The 17622-nt window shown below is 40.2% G+C and overlaps 1 protein-coding gene and 2 pseudogenes across 3 annotated transcripts in view; 2 read left to right on the top strand and 1 right to left on the bottom strand.

The window, feature by feature from the left end:
• Window positions 1-16528, bottom strand: part of SMC2 (structural maintenance of chromosomes 2) — a 79646-nt gene extending 63118 nt beyond the window's left edge. The window contains exons 1-9 of one of the 3 annotated variants that reach the window (XM_051843475.2): window positions 16068-16528; window positions 15079-15275; window positions 14350-14499; window positions 11111-11233; window positions 9366-9404; window positions 4179-4289; window positions 3949-3993; window positions 2475-2708; window positions 1773-1922 (exon numbers count right to left, since the gene is read on the bottom strand). In XM_051843475.2, the coding sequence (XP_051699435.1) occupies window positions 1773-1922; window positions 2475-2708; window positions 3949-3993; window positions 4179-4289; window positions 9366-9404; window positions 11111-11233; window positions 14350-14499; window positions 15079-15246 (1020 nt within the window). In that variant the 5' untranslated portion in view covers window positions 15247-15275; window positions 16068-16528. Of the gene's footprint in view, window positions 1-1772; window positions 1923-2474; window positions 2709-3948; window positions 3994-4178; window positions 4290-9365; window positions 9405-11110; window positions 11234-14349; window positions 14500-15078; window positions 15279-16067 lie in introns of all 3 variants that reach the window. The other 2 variants (XM_051843481.2, XM_051843488.2) reach the window with 2 other exon arrangements.
• LOC127490521 (nuclear autoantigenic sperm protein pseudogene) lies at window positions 4835-5927 on the top strand (annotated as a pseudogene).
• Window positions 5927-7045, top strand: LOC138847677 (nuclear autoantigenic sperm protein pseudogene; annotated as a pseudogene).
• Window positions 16529-17622: the final 1094 nt, after the last annotated feature.

Raw genomic sequence — 17622 nt, 5'->3', positions numbered from 1 at the left:
TGAACCAAAACCATGGCAGAGCTTTATGAGCCTGATTTAAAAACAAACAAAACAGCAGCAAAAGAAACACTTTTGATGATCTAATTTCATCTGCAGGGTGAAACAGACATCACATTCATCTTGCTTTGACAATCTGTCTAAATTTTTATCCCACTGGTTCTGAAGTCAATAACTTATTTTTGTGCAAAAGTATCTAACAGAACAGTTTATACTTTATTTATAATATTTAAGGTACTATTAATTACTTTATTTTAATGAAGTTAATATTTAAGATAAAACATCAAATGTGTATTCTTTACTGGAACAGGATTCACCCTCAAGAATATTTTCATAAGCACTAATCACAGAACTGCTCATCTACATGCATAACAGTATAGCTGACTCTCACCATGGATGACCTACTCCTACTCTACTCCTACTCGTCACAAAGGCTACCTTCTCTAACCGTATAGCAGTTTCTATCGCATCTCATCTACTTTTTTTTTCTTTGAGAGGCAAGTGGACAGTGAGAGACAGAGACAGAGATGAAAGGTCCTCCTTTTGCCATTGGTTCACCCTCCAATGGCCACCGCGTGGCAGCCGGCACACTGCGCTGATCCAATGGCAGGAGCCAGGTGCTTTTCCTGGTCTCCCATGGGGTGCAGGGCCCAAGCACCTGGGCCATCCTCCACTGCACTCCCTGGCCACAGTAGAGAGCTGGCCTGGAAGAGGGGCAACCGGGACAGAATCTGTCACCCCGACTGGGACTAGAACCCAGTGTGCTGGCGCCGCAAGGTGGAGGATTAGCCTAATGAGCTGCAGCACTGGCCCCATCTCAGCTACTTTAGGAGCTTGTTTCAACAATTATCTCATCCCTCTCCTTGTACCACAAATGTTGACATCTTTGCTGGATTTTTAAAATTAATATTATTACTTACTTCATGTAAAATCAAGCCCCTCAAAAAACTCATTATTTCTGTTACCCTTCCATTAGCTTATTTATCCTTCTCCTATCAGAAAGCTTTTCAAGAGTCATCTACTCTCATTCTTAACATTTTCCTGCTCCCATTCTGAGAGTGTAAATACACTCTAATTTAAATCACCGGTGACTTGTCTTTGAAACATTTTTTTCAGTTGGTCTCCAGTACAACTTACTGGTATGATTTTTCTTAGTTTTTCCGATCCACCTGCTCATTCTTCTTGTCTTACACTCTTATATGTTGAAGTAATCAAACTCTCAAAACTCAGAATTCTTCTCATATAAACTCACAATCCTGATAATGTCATCTAGTCTTATGGATTTAAATATTATTTTTACACTCATGACCCTCAAATTTGTATTTTAAGCCTAGATTCAATATTCATATATTTAACTACCTAATCAACATCACTACTCAGGATATTTTATTGGTATCTCAAGCCTACTACTTTCACTATATTTTCCCCAATGAAACCTTCTTCCTTTTATCTATCTAAGCTAATGGTAGCTGCGTATTTCAATATCTATCCAATTTAAAATCTTAAATCATAACTTTCATCCTCTAAACTATGAATTCTCTTCCCCGTTTTATTTTATTCTCATCAGCTATCACTGTATGACATATTATATATTTTATTTATGTATTTTCTTAGTCATTTCTCCACTATACCACAAGGTAGTAACTTTCTACCATTTTGTCCACTGCTGTAACTCCAGCCCAAATAACAAGGTACACAGTAGATACACCTTAAATATTAGCACAATGGATAAACGTACATTAGTGGTAATTAAATGACGTTTCTTAGCCACTTACCTCGACCATGTTTTTTTCCAGCTCTTTGCGTTTGTTTTCTTCACTTGCCAGGTTTTTCTTCTTAAGGTCAAAAGCACTTTGGGATTTGGTATTAACTCGCTGAGCCTCTGCAAGAGCATCTTCCAAAGACCGGAGTATTCCTCCTATTTCCTGTAATCAAATGTACTCTATTCGGTTCAACTACTTAATATACTTGTTCGTGTTGTCCTTTTCTTGTGTGATTTTTTTTTTAAAGATTTTATTTATTTATTTATTTCAAAGTCAGAAATACAGAGAGAGGAGAGAGAGGGAAAGAGACCTTCCATCCGCAGACTCACTCCCCATATGGCTGCAGCCAGGACTGCGCCAGGCAGAAGCCAGAAGCTTCGTTGGGTCTTCCACGTGGGAACAGGGGCCAAAATACACAGGCCATCTTCCACTGCTCTCCCAAGCACGTTAACATGGAGCTGAACCAGAAATGTAGCAGCAGGAACTCAAACCGGAACCTATATGGGATGCCGACACTGCAAGCAGAGGCTGAACCTTCTATGCCACAGTGCCAGCCATTCTTCTGCAATTTCTATATGCAGTATTTACTTTATAAGATATTTCATTATCTTACTTTAAGATGAACAAAGTAACATGGAAAACAATGTCCAAGTGAATCCTAAATAATTAGTGTACAGAATGTAGTATTTTTTGCAGTAATTTACATATTCTGACCTTATCTTTTCTTTTTTCCAATTCTTCTATTTCATGATTAAGTGCCTTTATTTTTTTATCATTCTCAGACAATTCTTCTTGAAGCTTTACAATTTTATCCTGCATTTCTTTTAATTCTTCAGCTGAGCGTTCTTTGGTATCTTCAGCCAGCAAAAACTGATAAGCAATATATAAACGACTCAAATGTTCTATTTCTCTCATTACTTTTTGGTACTCCAAATAGGAAGATCTTTCCTGAAAGAGAAGTCACAAATAAAGAGCAATTCAAAATCTATATTTTTAAATAGAACTGGGAAACATCAAACTATAGCAATATGTACCAAACTCTCATGACATGGAAATTTTGCTTTATATTAAATGATCTTGACATTTTAAATTAGAAAATTTCAAAAAACATTAGAACTCTGGCTTTTTTAGACAGCATTAAGACATTTCTAGTGAATCCTCGGTTAATCAGGCAGTTGGGATTAACAAGCAATGTGGCCATGAGGTTCATAAATGGGTAATAACAAGTATATAAATTAGTCTAATAAGGAATCAATAAAGAAAAGCTGCACATCCTCCAGTGGTATGTTACCAAATGCATTTTGTAGTAGTATTACCCAAAGTGCCTACTAACATTCTTTCAAGGATTACCTCATGTACTTGCTCACACATTATTGAACTTGATTCCCCTAAAAACCTGCTGGAATAAAGTAACAACTGAATTCTCTATTTGCAGATGAAGAAACAACTTCTATATGGTTAAATGACCCATCCACATCGTCTTATTTAGAAATAATGTGTCAAAGTCAGCTCTGAAATCTAAATTTAAACTCAAAATCCAATGTTTTCTACTAAATCATGCATACAAGGAAAACACCTTAAATATATATAGAAAGAAAACAGCTCTGAAAAGTACCAACATTTTATGAACATTTAAGGAGTTCTTAAATGGACATATTACAAATTAATACTCTATAAATGCACTCCGGATTTCACAAGTTTTATAATGTTTGGAGCTTTACAGATTACAGAGAAAACCCAATCCTTGGTTTCAGTACCTTCCACTTACAAAATGTCTTCATATCAATAATTATAGATTATCCTAGACATTATCCTATTATCCCACCTTATTAATGTTCATTACCACTGAGGGTTACTAAGTGCTACATTTTTAAAAAATGTTGTTCCAGTTCATTCTAATTATCCAGTAAAATCCAAACTTCCTTCTCTTCAATAAAGTATTAACATACAGCATATAAGTTTCTGAGATCTAGATGGTTGTCCAAAATCACTATGACTTAGTAGATATGAAGTACATAGCCTCTGTAAACAAAGGTTGAATTATGAAGCACTAACTTTAAATCTTTATATAATCACAGGGACAGATCCCCAAGAAATGTTACACACACTTCATCCCTGTAACTGATTTTAGATACATCACCACTTTTGAGACATTCTAAATGGTTGTCTTCACATATGCAGTATATACCTCTTTTAATTTTTGAATGGTTGGAGTAATCTCTTCTTCAAGTATCTAGAAAATAAAGAAAATCCCTATATTCAGTATGTAAAGTATCATCAAAATATTTTTAAAAATACTGAAGATGCTGTAAAACCAATGAATAAATAAATAAATAAATAATAGCCCTCTTTACAAGCAGAAAACCCAAATGCAAAGTTACACTCTTTTCCAAAAATGTTTTATATGAATTTAATTACCGTCTTAATTTCTTTCAGCTTAGCCTCCTTTTTTTCTATAGTTTTCTGGGCAGCTATTTTTTTGTATTCATACATCCTGGTTCCAGCTGCTTCTTCTATCATGGATAAAATCTGAAATGATCATTGTATTAATGTTTTAAGACTTTTAATATTTCTAATTGGAATTTACATGAAATATATTATAGCCTCTGCCTCCCTAAGCAACCAAAATAACGGCCCTAGTACAAAGTAAAAGTTAAATAGGTAAATATGCATATATTAGGAAGCAAACACTTGGAGCAGAGGTTAAGACAAATCACTTGGGATGCCTTCATCCCATACTGGAATGCCTGGGTTTGAGTTCTGGCACCACTTCCAAATCCTGCTTCCTGCTAAAGTGCACTATAGGAGCCAGAAGATGACAACTCATGTAGTTGGTTTCTTGCCACCCACATGGGAAACCTGGATTGAGTTCTGGACTCATGGTTATGCCTGGCCTACCCCCAGTATGCAGAGCATTTAGGGAGGGAATCGGCAGATGAAGATCTCTTTCTGCCTTTCAAATAAAATGGAACTAAGCAAATATATGCATTTTTAAATGCAGATGATTACCATAGCTCTTATTTCCAAGAAACATTTCTGGCCTTCACTCTTCTAAAATCAAGTTTTTTGGTACACTAAGTTTCTGGGATTCATAAATCCAGAATTTGCCATTTTCTATCCCAGTAAGCCTCTGCTTCCCTCACAGACTCTGGTCTACTCAGTGGTCCACCTCCTTGAGGGAATGATGGAAACAGTCCACAGCCATTGCCCCCATCACTACGGAGTTGGCTTCTGCTGCAAAACTGAAGATGCTCTTGTTTTTTCTACCACTGCAGATAAGGTGGGGAGTGTTGATGTGGACAGTAAAGCCAAGAAACTATTGGGTTTAAGACAGAAGCATCTGGTGATTCCAGGAAGTAACTAACCTTTTAAGAAACAGTGTATAGGGAGGACAGCTAACAAGTGTGGAGAAGTCTTCTTTTTCTATGGAAAATCACTTTTGGAATTATCAGAACAGAGAATGGTATGTTGGGAAAACGCCTTGGAAGTACACATGGAAGAGGAAAAATGAGACAAACAGAAGATGAATCTCTGGTACAAAATGAAAATATACCTGAGGAAGCAAGGGAAGAGTTGAGAAAATGGGTTTCTGATGCCAAGAACACACACAAAAAGGCGGCAAGTCTCCATCAAAGCCCGAGAAGTGAAATGGAGAATGGTAGAATAGAAGATAAGGACTTAAGTGAGCCTACAGAGAAGCTACAAGACAATGTTTCAGATAACTGAAACCTCCAAAGGGGCAAAAGGAACTGCAGCACCAGAAGGGCTGAACAAAGCTGAGGTCACTTTGGGGAAGCCAGAACAGGAAGCACTAGATACTGAGGAAGAAAATTCAGTTTCTGGACCAAGAAGAGTGCAGAGATAAAAAGAGGACAGCAGAAGCAGAGAGGCAATTGTAAGCAGACAGAAGTCAAAAGACGCTGCAGAAGAGCAGCCTGTTGAATTCAGAAAAGCAGGACACTGCAGTGGATGTAGAAGCAAAGGAGCAGGTAACCACCTCTGAAAATGAAACAGAAAAGGCTGTTCTCAATGAACATCTTAGTAGGGCAGGAAGTGCCTCTTCTAGAAAAGCCACCCGTCAGGACAACAAAGGCTACAGAGGCCCAGATGCAGGGTGAGACCAGAAGAATCTTAGGAGCCTGGGCAGGAGACCACAGCTGTCTCTAATGATGGTATGAACTTGCAGCTGCAGAGCTTCTGCTGATCCACAGACTTTTGCAGGATTGAGAGAAACAAAAGGTGGCTCAGAACTAGAGGTCAGGGCAGAACTAGTTCCTAGCCAGCAGGCTAAGCTACACATGAGAATATGAGACTGCTGGTGATGGGGCTGAAACCAAGAAATCACTGAAGACAGTTAACGACAGCTGCTAACAAAGAGACAGCAGACAGAGAATAGATGAAAGGGGGTGAGGAAACTGAAGGTTCAAAAGCAGATAAATAAAATCACAAGACTGAAGAAACACCCAAAGATTCAGCTATTGACAAATCTCTTTAAGAAAATGAAAAGGAGACTGGGAACCTAGAATTTGCTTGGAATATGCAGGATTTAGCAAAGATCATTTTAAAAGGCAAAAAACATAAGCTGAACTTTAGGATACACAGGAACATCCTAAACTTGGAGAAGTTGAAGTGGACCCTGGTGATTACATCCAAGCTGTAGAAGAGTTCTAAGCTTGTCTAAACTTGCACCAGCAGTACCTGGAACCCCATCATTGTCTCCTTGCAGTGACCCCACTGGGGTTGGCTTATGGCTACAACTCTCAGTAAATGAGGAAGTGGCACAGTTCAGCAAATCTACTGATGTCATTAAGAAGAAAATGGCTAAACTCAACGAGCAGATGGAGGAGGCTGAAGGGTCACCTACTGAATGTAAGAGTTTGAGGAGCTGAAAGAACTGCCCCTGAAATGAAAGAAAACACAAGATGCAAAGGAATCCCACCATAAAGGGAATGTAGTTGAATAAGCTCTCGAAGCTTCTCTGGTGGGGAGCTCTATTTGAGTTTTCACTCCCACTGGAGGAAGCTCCTCAGTACAAAGCCGAACAAATGGTGGTTCTTCATCAAACGGTGTGACTGATATTCCCCACCTTGTCGGAAAGGAAACCAGAGGAACAAGTCCCCAGAAAGACGACGCACAGAAAGCCAAACAAGAGGCAGAGGTGAAAGGAGGCAATGGCTGCTCTCCTCAGTGGAAAACAAGTTTCAGAAAAAAAAAGGCAGCTGAGAATCAGACTGAAAGCTGAGCAGCAAGTGGAGAGGACGCTAGAGGCTGGAGCTACCGTTTAGAGTGGGCAGAGCCTTCCTCCCAAGGGAAATCTCTTTTGTATGTAATGTGTTTTTTTCACTTTTAGGGTATTCTTTTTGTGTAACATCAATAAACACTATAAACAAAAAACCAAGGCACAAAAACATCTTAAAGCCATTAATTCCTCCCCCCTTTATTACTTCAAATACAAATCTAAAAAAAGTAAAGAAAAAGTTGCCATTATTAGCTTTCATTTTGGGAGTTTGTACTTAAAATTCTTTTCCAGTCAGTCCTTTTATGCCAATGAAGGTGAGGTACAGCAGTAACGCTGGCCTTCCAACTGTGACACATGCTTTAAGAAATTGGACAAGCAACTTAATTTTATCTGCACCTGTTTCTTCATCCAAAGCACTTACAGTATCTATAGCATCATTAAGAATTAAACAAAACATGTGTAAAGAACTCTGAAAAACACAAATATTAACTATAATTTTATAAGGACAACACTGTCAGCACGCCTTTGTCTTGAAGTTTCTGCTCATCAATTCATATCACAAAAGGAATCTTTCTTCTCTGGAACCCACTAAGATTTTTACTATTTCCAAGTTTTCAAATTAGAAGTTTCCTGGGGCTGGCATTATGGCACAGTGGGTTAAGTCACAGCTTGTGATTCTGGCACCCCATTATCTGAAAACCCATTGAATTCTAGCTGCTCTGTTCCTGATCCAGCTTCCTCCTATGTTGCTGGGAAATTAGTGGATGATTCCCAAGTACTTGGGTTCCTGCCACCCACATGAGAGATCTGGATGGAGTTCCTGACTCCTGGCTTCAGCCTGGCCCAGAGCTGGCTGTTGCAGAAAACTCGAAGAGTAAACTAGCAGATAGAAAGAAAATCTCTGTCTCTCTCAGTCTACCTTTCAAATAAATGCATTAAAAAAAAAATAAAGGGGCTGGCGCTGTGGTGCAGCAGATTAATAACCTGGCCAGAAGCACCGACAACCATATGGGTGCCGGTTCAAGATCTGGCTGCTCCACTTCCTATCCAGCACTCTGCCATGGCCTGGGAAAGCAGTGGAAGATGGCCCAAGTCCTTGAGCCCCTGCACTCGTGTGGAAGACCCAGAAGAAGCTTCTGGCTCCTGGCTTCAGATTGGCGCAGCTCCGGCCATTGCGGCCAATTGGGGACTGAATCAGCAAATGGAAGACCCCTCTCCCTAACCCCTCTGCCTCTCCTCTCTCTCTGTTTAACTCTGAGTTTCAAATAAATAAATAAATCTTTAAAAATAAATAAATAAGTAAAATACAATTAGATGTTTCCCCTTAAGGTGGGGAAGGGGTATCCTTCCTCTGCCAAAGACCATATAGATATTTATAACATAGACCATGAGCCATACAAAATATCAATTAAAAAAATTAGTCTGTTCTATAGATTAAATTTTAATTTCTGCCTGCAGTTCCCTTGGGAGGGCCAGATGAAATGATTTTGTGGGCCTTATACAGCCTGTTGGATGTTCCCCACTCTTGCCCTAAAATGTTATATAAAGAAAATGAGAATCATCTATACTCTGAAGCAGACTAGTACTGTCATCAATATTCTTAATAGAAAGCTATGTAAATATATATAATATACAAAATATTCATTCCCTCTTAACAACACTTTTCAAGTGTTGTGTGTTTCAAGTGTTTGGTGGCCCAAAGAGAAATTAAATCCTAAGGCCCAGGGGACAGCGCTGTGGCACAGTGGGTTAAGCTGCAGCCTACAGTGCCAGCATCTCATATGGGTGCCAGTTTGAGTCCTGGCTGTTCCACTTCCATTCCAGCCCCTCTTCAACGTTGCCCCTCTGGGGGTGGGGGGTTTATGGAAGATGGCCCACGTCCCCGGGCCTCGGCAATTGCACCCATATGAAGATCCAGAAGAAGCTCCTGACCCTGGCATTGGCCTGGCCCAGCCTTGGCCATTGTCGGGGAATAAACCAGTAGATTGAAGATCTCTCTGTCTCTCCTTTTCTATTAACTCTAGCTTTCAAATAAATAAATAAATCTTCAAAATAACAAAAAATATTCCAAATCCCTACACAACTAATTGTATGAAATGATTTAATTTCACACAAACTGTTAGTTTCTCTACAAAATTAATACTGACATGGAATACCAACTGAACAAGGCTGCTTGACACACTCAAAATTGTTTTATAATACTGGGCACAGTGCCAACTAACCAAACTTTCTTTATTAATCATTCCTAAATAAACAATGTTTCCAAGAATTTTAATATAAATTGCTATTTTAAAAAGCTGACTGCCAAGACAACTAAAACAACATTTAAAATTCCTATTTTTATTGTCCATAAATAGTACTCTTACCTCTGGAGGTTTCATATTCAATACTTTTGTAATTCTGCCCTGAAAGCAAAATAGGAAATTTATTATTGTAACAAATTACAGAAAATGTAAAGGAAAGGTTTTAAGTTTATCTGTATTCAAAGTACTGTATCTCCACAAACCCATCATTGAAAAGGTTTTTCTTCTACCAATATAAAAAAGCTTTTGTGAGATTTGAGACCAAAGGTACTTTATACTTGCAGAACTTTGGAACTCTGGTATTCACTTTCTCACTTATACATGATACAAATTGCCTAAATTATTAAATAATACAAATGAAATGTTTTATTGTTATAATCTTAGACCATTAATAATGTGTCCAATTCTAAAGCAAGTATATAAATAATCTTTAGCATAATCAGTGAACATTATTCGATTTTTGCATAACAGACCTCAAAGATTTTATGAAACAGATGACACAGTTCTAGGAATAAAATATTTTATTTCAATGCCAGAAAATCACAATTCATTACCCAAACAAAATCTGTACACCAGGTTACAGAAGATCATACTGCTTAGATGTGGATTCACTTGAAGTGAATTTTCAGCTATGAAATTTGTTATGTACTGTAGTGAAAATATTTTTATTTTTGTTTGCTACGTTTTGAATGTCGCCAAAGTTTATGTGTTGGGAAGTAGGGCCTAATTTAGAAGCAATTAGGATTAATTAGACTTAATGTCGTCATCACACGAGTAGGAAGGTTTTAGAGAGTGGGATTAGCTCTCCTTGATCTTATGCTTTCCATCATGGATGATGCAGCTCTTACCAGATACCAGTGTCATGTTCTTGAACTTCTCAATCTCTGGTACAATGAGCTAAATAAGCATTGTTTATAATTTACCCAGTGATATTGTTATAGCAGTACAAGTTGGACTAAGACCTGGCCCCACCAGGATCCCACCACTGACTTTTCTGTGACTCTCAATATAGAGTCAAGTGAAATATGTTATAAGTACAAAATAACATTATACTTTACTTTTCATGTATATTGATCTCTAAAAAAAGAAAATTATTCAAATGTATATGCCTGAAATAATAAAATGCTTTAATCCAGTAATTTAAAAGAACATATTATAGCAAGTTTTTGGAAGTCAGCATGTATTGTTCTTGTAGTAACAAAATACAATTAAGGAAAATTGCAGGACTCGCATTGTGGCGTATCAAGTAAAGCTGCCACCTGCAGTGCCGGTATCCTATGTGGGCACCGGTTGGAGTCCTGGTTTCTCCACTTCCCATCTAGCTCTCTGTTATGGCCTGGGAAGACAGTAGAAGGTGGCCCAAGTCCTTGGGTCCCTGCATGTGGGTGGAAGACCCGGAGGAAGCTTTCAGATCAATGCAGCCCTGGCTGTTGCGGCCATCTGGGGAGTGAACCAGTGGATGGAAGACCTTTTTCTCTCTCTGTCTCTGCCTCTCTGTAACTCTGCCTTTCAAATAAAATTAAAAAAGCTTTAAAAAAATTGTTTCTGGCCATTCTTCAAAATTTAAATGTACAGTGCTCGCTTCGGAAGCACATATACTAAAATTGAAACAAAATTTAAATGTACAAAATACAATGGACCAATAACTAAACCACATTTCTTACTTAATAGGTACCAAGACACAGCATAATAGATAAAAAAAAATTGAAGATGTAAAAACAGCATTCCATAATAATAACTTAAGAGATGTCAAAATCATTTTGAAAGAGATATCAATACCCCACCCTCCAGACACACACAAACAATACCTGCATGATGAGAAAGTGGGGGTTGTTAACATTAAGACCAACAGAACAGAAGAGATCCTGTACTCTGGTGTTGTTTGCGTTTACTCCATTGATTAAATATTTATTTCTGCCACCAATAACCACCTAAAATGGAAGCATTTTAAGAAAATATAAATGTACACGTATATTTTATGCTAATACAATAAATTAACAAGTACACTACCTTTATTTGCTCTGTCCCCTAATGGTAAATGAAAGCAATCCTGAGTTAACAGTGAAGAGGCATGACACAGAACAACTAACCTCTAATCCAGGGACTTTGCTGAGAAGTTACATAATCACATGCAAGCATTTTAACTTTCCCTGGGGAGTACTAAGTCTCTAAGGTCACTTCCAGCTTTAAGTTTTCAAGGATGTGTAAAATGTATTTTCCTCTCCTAGTCACCTTCTTTCTGCAATTTTTTCACACTTATAAGTTAACCCCTCTTCTCTACTTTTTCACGGAAACAGAAGTCAGATACTAAAAGCCACAGACAAGTAGTCTAGAATCAATTCTTGAAATGATTCTAAAAGCGATTAATAAAGACATGATTTTCAACTATTTAAAAGAGCAGAATTTCAGTATGAGTTCATTGTCTTGTTTATAATCTACTGAATCATATAACTGCATATAATTGTGTCACCACCAAGTTTTAAGATCTTTAAAGACTACTGCTCATCTGTTTTTTTCTGCATATCCAGTGGATTCAAGAATATCCAGTACAAGGCCCAGTGTTGTGGCTTAGCAGGTTAAAATCCCAGCCTGCAGTGCTGGCATCCCATATGGGCACCAGTTTGAGTCCCAGCTGCTCCACTTGGATTCAGTTCCCTGCTGATGTCCTGGCCCAAGTGCTTGGGCTCCTGCACCTGCATGGGAGACCCAGAAGAATCTCTTGGCTCTGGAACAACTCAGTTCCGGCCGTTGTGACCATTTAGAAAGTGAACCAGTGGAGGGAAGACCTCTCTTTCTTAAATAAATAAATTTCTTAAAAAAAAAAAAACAAAACCAAAAAAGAATATCCAGTACACATCAAGTGCTTAACAACTACTAAATAAATGTTAGTTCTTTTATTTTCCTGATAAGATTGTGAGGTTGGTGGTTCAAACATTAAAATACTCAACAGCCCTAGAATGGCTCTGAGAAATTTAACCAGAACTTTGTAACAAAGTTGTGATGAAGGTACAGGTTAATGATCAGAAAGAAAGCAGGAACAATTAGTTAGAGAAGTAACAGACTTGGTGATAATTCCAAAAGGGGGATTATTTGATGGATGCCTAGTGATATAAAACAAAATTCTGACTCAATTTGGTCAGTAATTTTTTTAATCAGACACTTCTTAAACGGAGGGGAAAAAAATCCCTGAGATATAACACTAAGATGGAGAATAAATGGGAGTTCACAGAATTTTTAACAACCAAAATTTTAACATGCTGAATGGAAACACTGATCATAAGAAAAAATTTAGGGGACATATGTTAAGTCCTGCATTTGTTTAAAAAACCTGCATATGGGGCCAGTGATATGGTGTAGCAAGTTAAGCTGTTGCCTAGGATGCCAACATCCCATATGGGTGCAAGTTGAAGTCCCAGCTGCTCTACTTATGATTCAGGTACCTGCTGATGGCCCTAGGAATGCAGAAGATGGTCCAAGTGTTTGGGTCTCTGCCACCCACATGGGAGACCCAGATAAGCTGGTTCCTGGTTTTGGCCTAACCTAGCCCTGGCTATTGCAGCCATTTGGGGAGTGAACCAGCACATGAAGATCTCTCTTTCCCTCTCTCTGTAACTCTGCCTTTCAAATAAAAGAAATAAATCTTTAAAAAAAGAAAAAAAATCTGCATACATACATACATAAATGGCAGTTACATGATTAAGCAGTAACAGACATGGAAAAATTAGAGTGATTTCAAATACATCTGTTAGGAATTTCCAATGTACTACAAAACAATTGACATATTGGGAAGAACAGAAGTGGGGTACTAAAATGAAAGACGTAATAATTACACTTACTTCTGTTGTAACTGTACCTATTCTGGTACACTAAATTTGAGGCACCATGTATTAAAAAAATAGAGGGGTTTGGAGTAGGGCAACACCATACGAAGTTTACTTGCTGTGATCTGGCCAAGTGAAGGAACTAGAAGCAAGTATCAAGTGAAAGACTTGGCAATATTTTCTTGGAAAACATTTAAACTTGCATGTCACTTAAATATTGAAGTATGGAACAAAGAAGATTTACTCTCGGTGCTTTCCAAAGGGACCAAGAATGACAATTTTTTTTTTTTTTTTTTTTACAGGCAGAGTGGACAGTGAGAGAGAGAGACAGAGAGAAAGGTCTTCCTTTGCTGTTGGTTCACCCTCCAATGGCCGCCGCGGCCAGCGTGCTGTGGCCGGTGCACTGCGCTAATCCGAAGGCAGGAGCCAGGTGCTTCTCCTGGTCTCCCATAGGGTGCAGGGCCCTAGCACTTGGGCCATCCTCCACTGCCTTCCTGGGCCACAGCAGAGAGCTGGCCTGGAAGAGGGGCAACCGGGACAGAATCCGGATCCCCGACCGGGACTAGAACCTGGTGTGCCGGTGCCGCTAGGAGGAGGATTAGCCTATTGAGCCGCGGCGCCGGCCGACATATAAAATTTTAAAAGAGCAGACTTTGGCTGAATTAATAGAGGAGTAATTTTCTAACAAGAACTGTCAAAAAAAAAAAGTAACAGGTTATCTCAGAAGACAGCAAAATTGCAGGTAACACAGGCATTTAAGCACAGATTCAAGTATGGTTGAGTTCTTATACTAAATGGATGGCTTTTCAGATCAGATCTTTCAGCTTCTTAGTCAATGGTGGCAGCTGCATGATTAAAATTTAATACAGTCAAATGTCACTTAACTACAGAAACGTGATCTGAAAAATATATCATTAGGTGATTTCATGGTTTCCTAAATATCATAGAACATATTTATACAAGATAAAGAAGGCTATGTCATTAGTTGGTGATATAACATGGGAATGATAATATGGGTCATATAATTCACGTGGTCTGTCACTGAAATGTCATTATGTAGCACGTGACTGCAAAAGGAAGTTACTCTTAAGGAATCTAGCCATTATTCAATGAAACAATTTTGCTCAAGAATTTCTCTGTCAAACATTTTCTACAAAGTTATATTTCCACAACAGCACATCAGGCATGAAGCTTTCAGGATGTCTACATGTTTGGCTGCCACTCACCTGCCTTGTTACTGTGATTTCATCATGAACTTCAAATCCTAAAGGACTCTGCTTTTTGTCAGAATTATCAAAGGTGATTGACACTGAGGCTTTGGTAATACCAGCCTGCCCATTTTTGTAAACCAAATCTTGTAAATTAGAAGCTCGCACCTAAAATAAACATTTATCAATTTTAAAACCACATACTGTACAAAGTAGCACTAAAAACGGGCCCTTTGCTATTGGAAATTTCCCCCATTAAGTAGATAAGCAAGGCAGTTACATTTACTGGCAAGCAAACTCTGGGCAACAACTTGCACTGGGTACCTTTCTCAAGAGAACAATTTCAATTCTGAATTTTACTCATTTCTTGACAAAATTTGCAAGACTAAAAGGGGATTCAGTGCTATGAATTTCATTAGTCAGCCAATATCCATCAGATCATGAAAAGGCTTTTCATATAGGGAGGAAATACATATCCTGAAATAAGACTGCCTTTAAGTTAAATGTCTCAATTTGAATGTTAATCCCAAATATCTTAAGAGGATGAGTCATAGGTAATCCACGTTTTTATTGCCGCATTTAATAGATGGAATAATACTTTCATTAAAGGCTGCAACGAGGTATGAGATAATTCACACAAGTGCAAAATTGCAAATAAAGAGAACATTGACAATGGTTTCCCAAGTTCAGCTAAGGATTCACTTATGCAAACTTAAATTCACATAAATCTGAAAGTTTACATTTTACCTGAGATAGGTTGGAAATGCCCAGCAAGAAACAGATGGAGTCCAGGATGTTAGATTTCCCACTACCATTTAAACCAGTGATGGCATTGAAGAGGGGGTCAAAACCATTGACTTCAGTCCTCTGGGCATAGGACTTGAATCCTTCAAGAATGATTGACTTAATATGCATTTTCAATAGTGCCTTGGGCAGGCAAACCTCTGCTAGGAATCAAACAGGCCACAAGTTAGTTCTGTACAAACGAGAAAGAACTCCAGGTAAATGGAACGCAATGGAATGCAAACCTGGAATCACAGAGAATCTGAAACTAAAACAAGAACGACAGGGCGAAAGAAATAAATCAGCCACTTGACAAACTACCTTCTCTGACATAGAGATTAATCAACTGAAAGATGGCAAAGAGCCGCTACCTGGGGGTGAAACTGGTCAGCCTGGAAGTCCTAGCGCTTCATTACTTTTCCATCTACTGGCTGGCCTTGCTCTTTTATTCTCTAGCTAACGGAGTCCACTGGTTACTTCACATCTCATCCTCTCTGCCCACTGGTATGGCTCCCTACCGCTCTCAGATGTTGTACAAATGTCACCTTGGTGGGGCCCCTTCTGACATCCCTATGTAAAAAGCCCCCTCCGTCAGCTTTTTCCTTCGCGACACTAAATGCGGGCACTACACTATATTCACCCACTCATCATCAGTTCCTGTAGCAAGGATCTTCGCCTGCTTCCACCACTGTTACCTCCGCATACAATACCTGAGGCAGCGGGCATGCGGGGTCCTCACAGATTCTCCTTATTAAAGACTAATCGAGCTCCTATTTTCCAGGCAGCTGCCTCAGAACTTTCTGACTACACTTGCTCGCGCGCCTGCAAGACCGGATAGCAACTAGCCTTTACTCCCAGCTAGCACCTACAGATGCGTCCTAGCTACTCAGCCTCCTCCCACCCCCTCTCCCGCCAGGACGTCAGGCCGGGCCCAATCAGCCGCGCGAACCCACCGGCCTCGCTGCTGTCTCAGGCCGCCTGGGCTCGAAGCGCCCAAAAACCTCCTCCAGGTCACGAGTACGGTGACGGGTGAACCAACCTCGCCAGGCTCCGGTGCTACGAGGCAAACCCCACCATAGCGGCTACGACACCGGCCGCACACCCAACACCCGCGCCCGAACTATTTATTCCTTTGAATTTCGGCGCGAGCTAAGGACCCCACCTCCGCTGCTTATTTCCTCTGCTGGTGCCTACGAGCTGCCTGGCTTGGAGGTTTAGTCTTTTCCCTCCACGCCAACGACAAAAGAGACAGGACGATAGAAAAAACAATTCTGAGAACTGTGCCTCCGAAGAGGTCACGGCGTGGCCCTGAGAACTGAACGAGAAGGTGCTATCTGCTGACACTGGTGTCCGGCATAAAGCGGGCAGCCCCACACCGAGACCTCGGGGCCTCGCGATTCGCCCGCCCCGCCCCGCCTCAGGCCCCTTCCGGCCGCGGGCCGCAGCCTGGAAATCCCGCCTTCGCGAGGGCGGGCCGGCGCTCGCAGGTGCTGGGTGCTGTGGGGTTAAAGCTATAGAGGCGGAGGGTTTTAGAAGCATCAAAATATCCTCGGAGTGTGGAAATAGAAGCTGTAGTTTGGTGGGAACTGGGAGGCGCTGGCGTTACTGGGCAGTGGCGGGGGTCGTGGCTCCGCCCCTCGCCGCCTACTGACCCAGGCCTGCCGATAGAGACGCGGATACTCGCTGCCTGGGAGCTGTTCGCAGTCTGGGAAAACGGAAGGGCGAGTAGTAGGTTCTGGGCCCATAGATGCTCACCTCCTTGCACTTAAGAGCTGTGCAATAAACAGTGGCAGGCCCAACATTTCAGGGAAGCTTTCTGGAAACTCCTTACAACAGTTAATCATTGTGCACTAGGGTCCGTTCCGAGGGTGGTTCTAAAATCCTCAGGGCCATGCTCTGAAACCCTTTTACACACGAGTAAACGGTCACAGAAGGGTGAAGCAGTCTATCTAAATAGTAAGCTGAGAAACTTGGAATTCTTCACTGGTAGTCTAGTTCTAGAGCACACATGGTCTACAGGTCCGGGGCTACCAATAACCAATCCTGTTTAAGTTTTCTTTTAACAAAAACGTCGGATTTACACATATTTGAGCATGTGGATGTTACTGAATTAGAGTTGCTGTCTTACTCTAGCTGAGGTACAAAAAGACAGTGCCCCGTTATTCATTTTCAGGGTGTCGGTCCCTTTGAGCGTCTATGACAGGACACCACAGACTGACTAGCGTACGAACTACAGAAATGTGTTCCTCCCCATTTGGGTGACTGAAGTGCAAGATCAAGGCATGGGCAGGTGTAGTGTAAGGTTATTGCTAGTTGACAACTTCCAGTGTTCTGGAGAGGGCAGAGGAGCACCCTTGGGGTGTGTTTCACAAGGGCACTAATCCCGTTCATTGCCCCCAAAGGTCCCACCTACTAATAGCGCTTTGGGGGTTAGTATATCAAACTCTGAATTTATCGGGAACACCTATAGGCCATGCTGTAGGGCATGTACTTAAAAGTTGCATTCTT

The sequence above is a fragment of the Oryctolagus cuniculus genome, chromosome 1, assembly GCF_964237555.1.
Source record: "Oryctolagus cuniculus chromosome 1, mOryCun1.1, whole genome shotgun sequence".
NCBI lineage: Eukaryota > Metazoa > Chordata > Mammalia > Lagomorpha > Leporidae > Oryctolagus > Oryctolagus cuniculus.
This window is presented reverse-complemented; position numbering and strand designations above follow the sequence as displayed.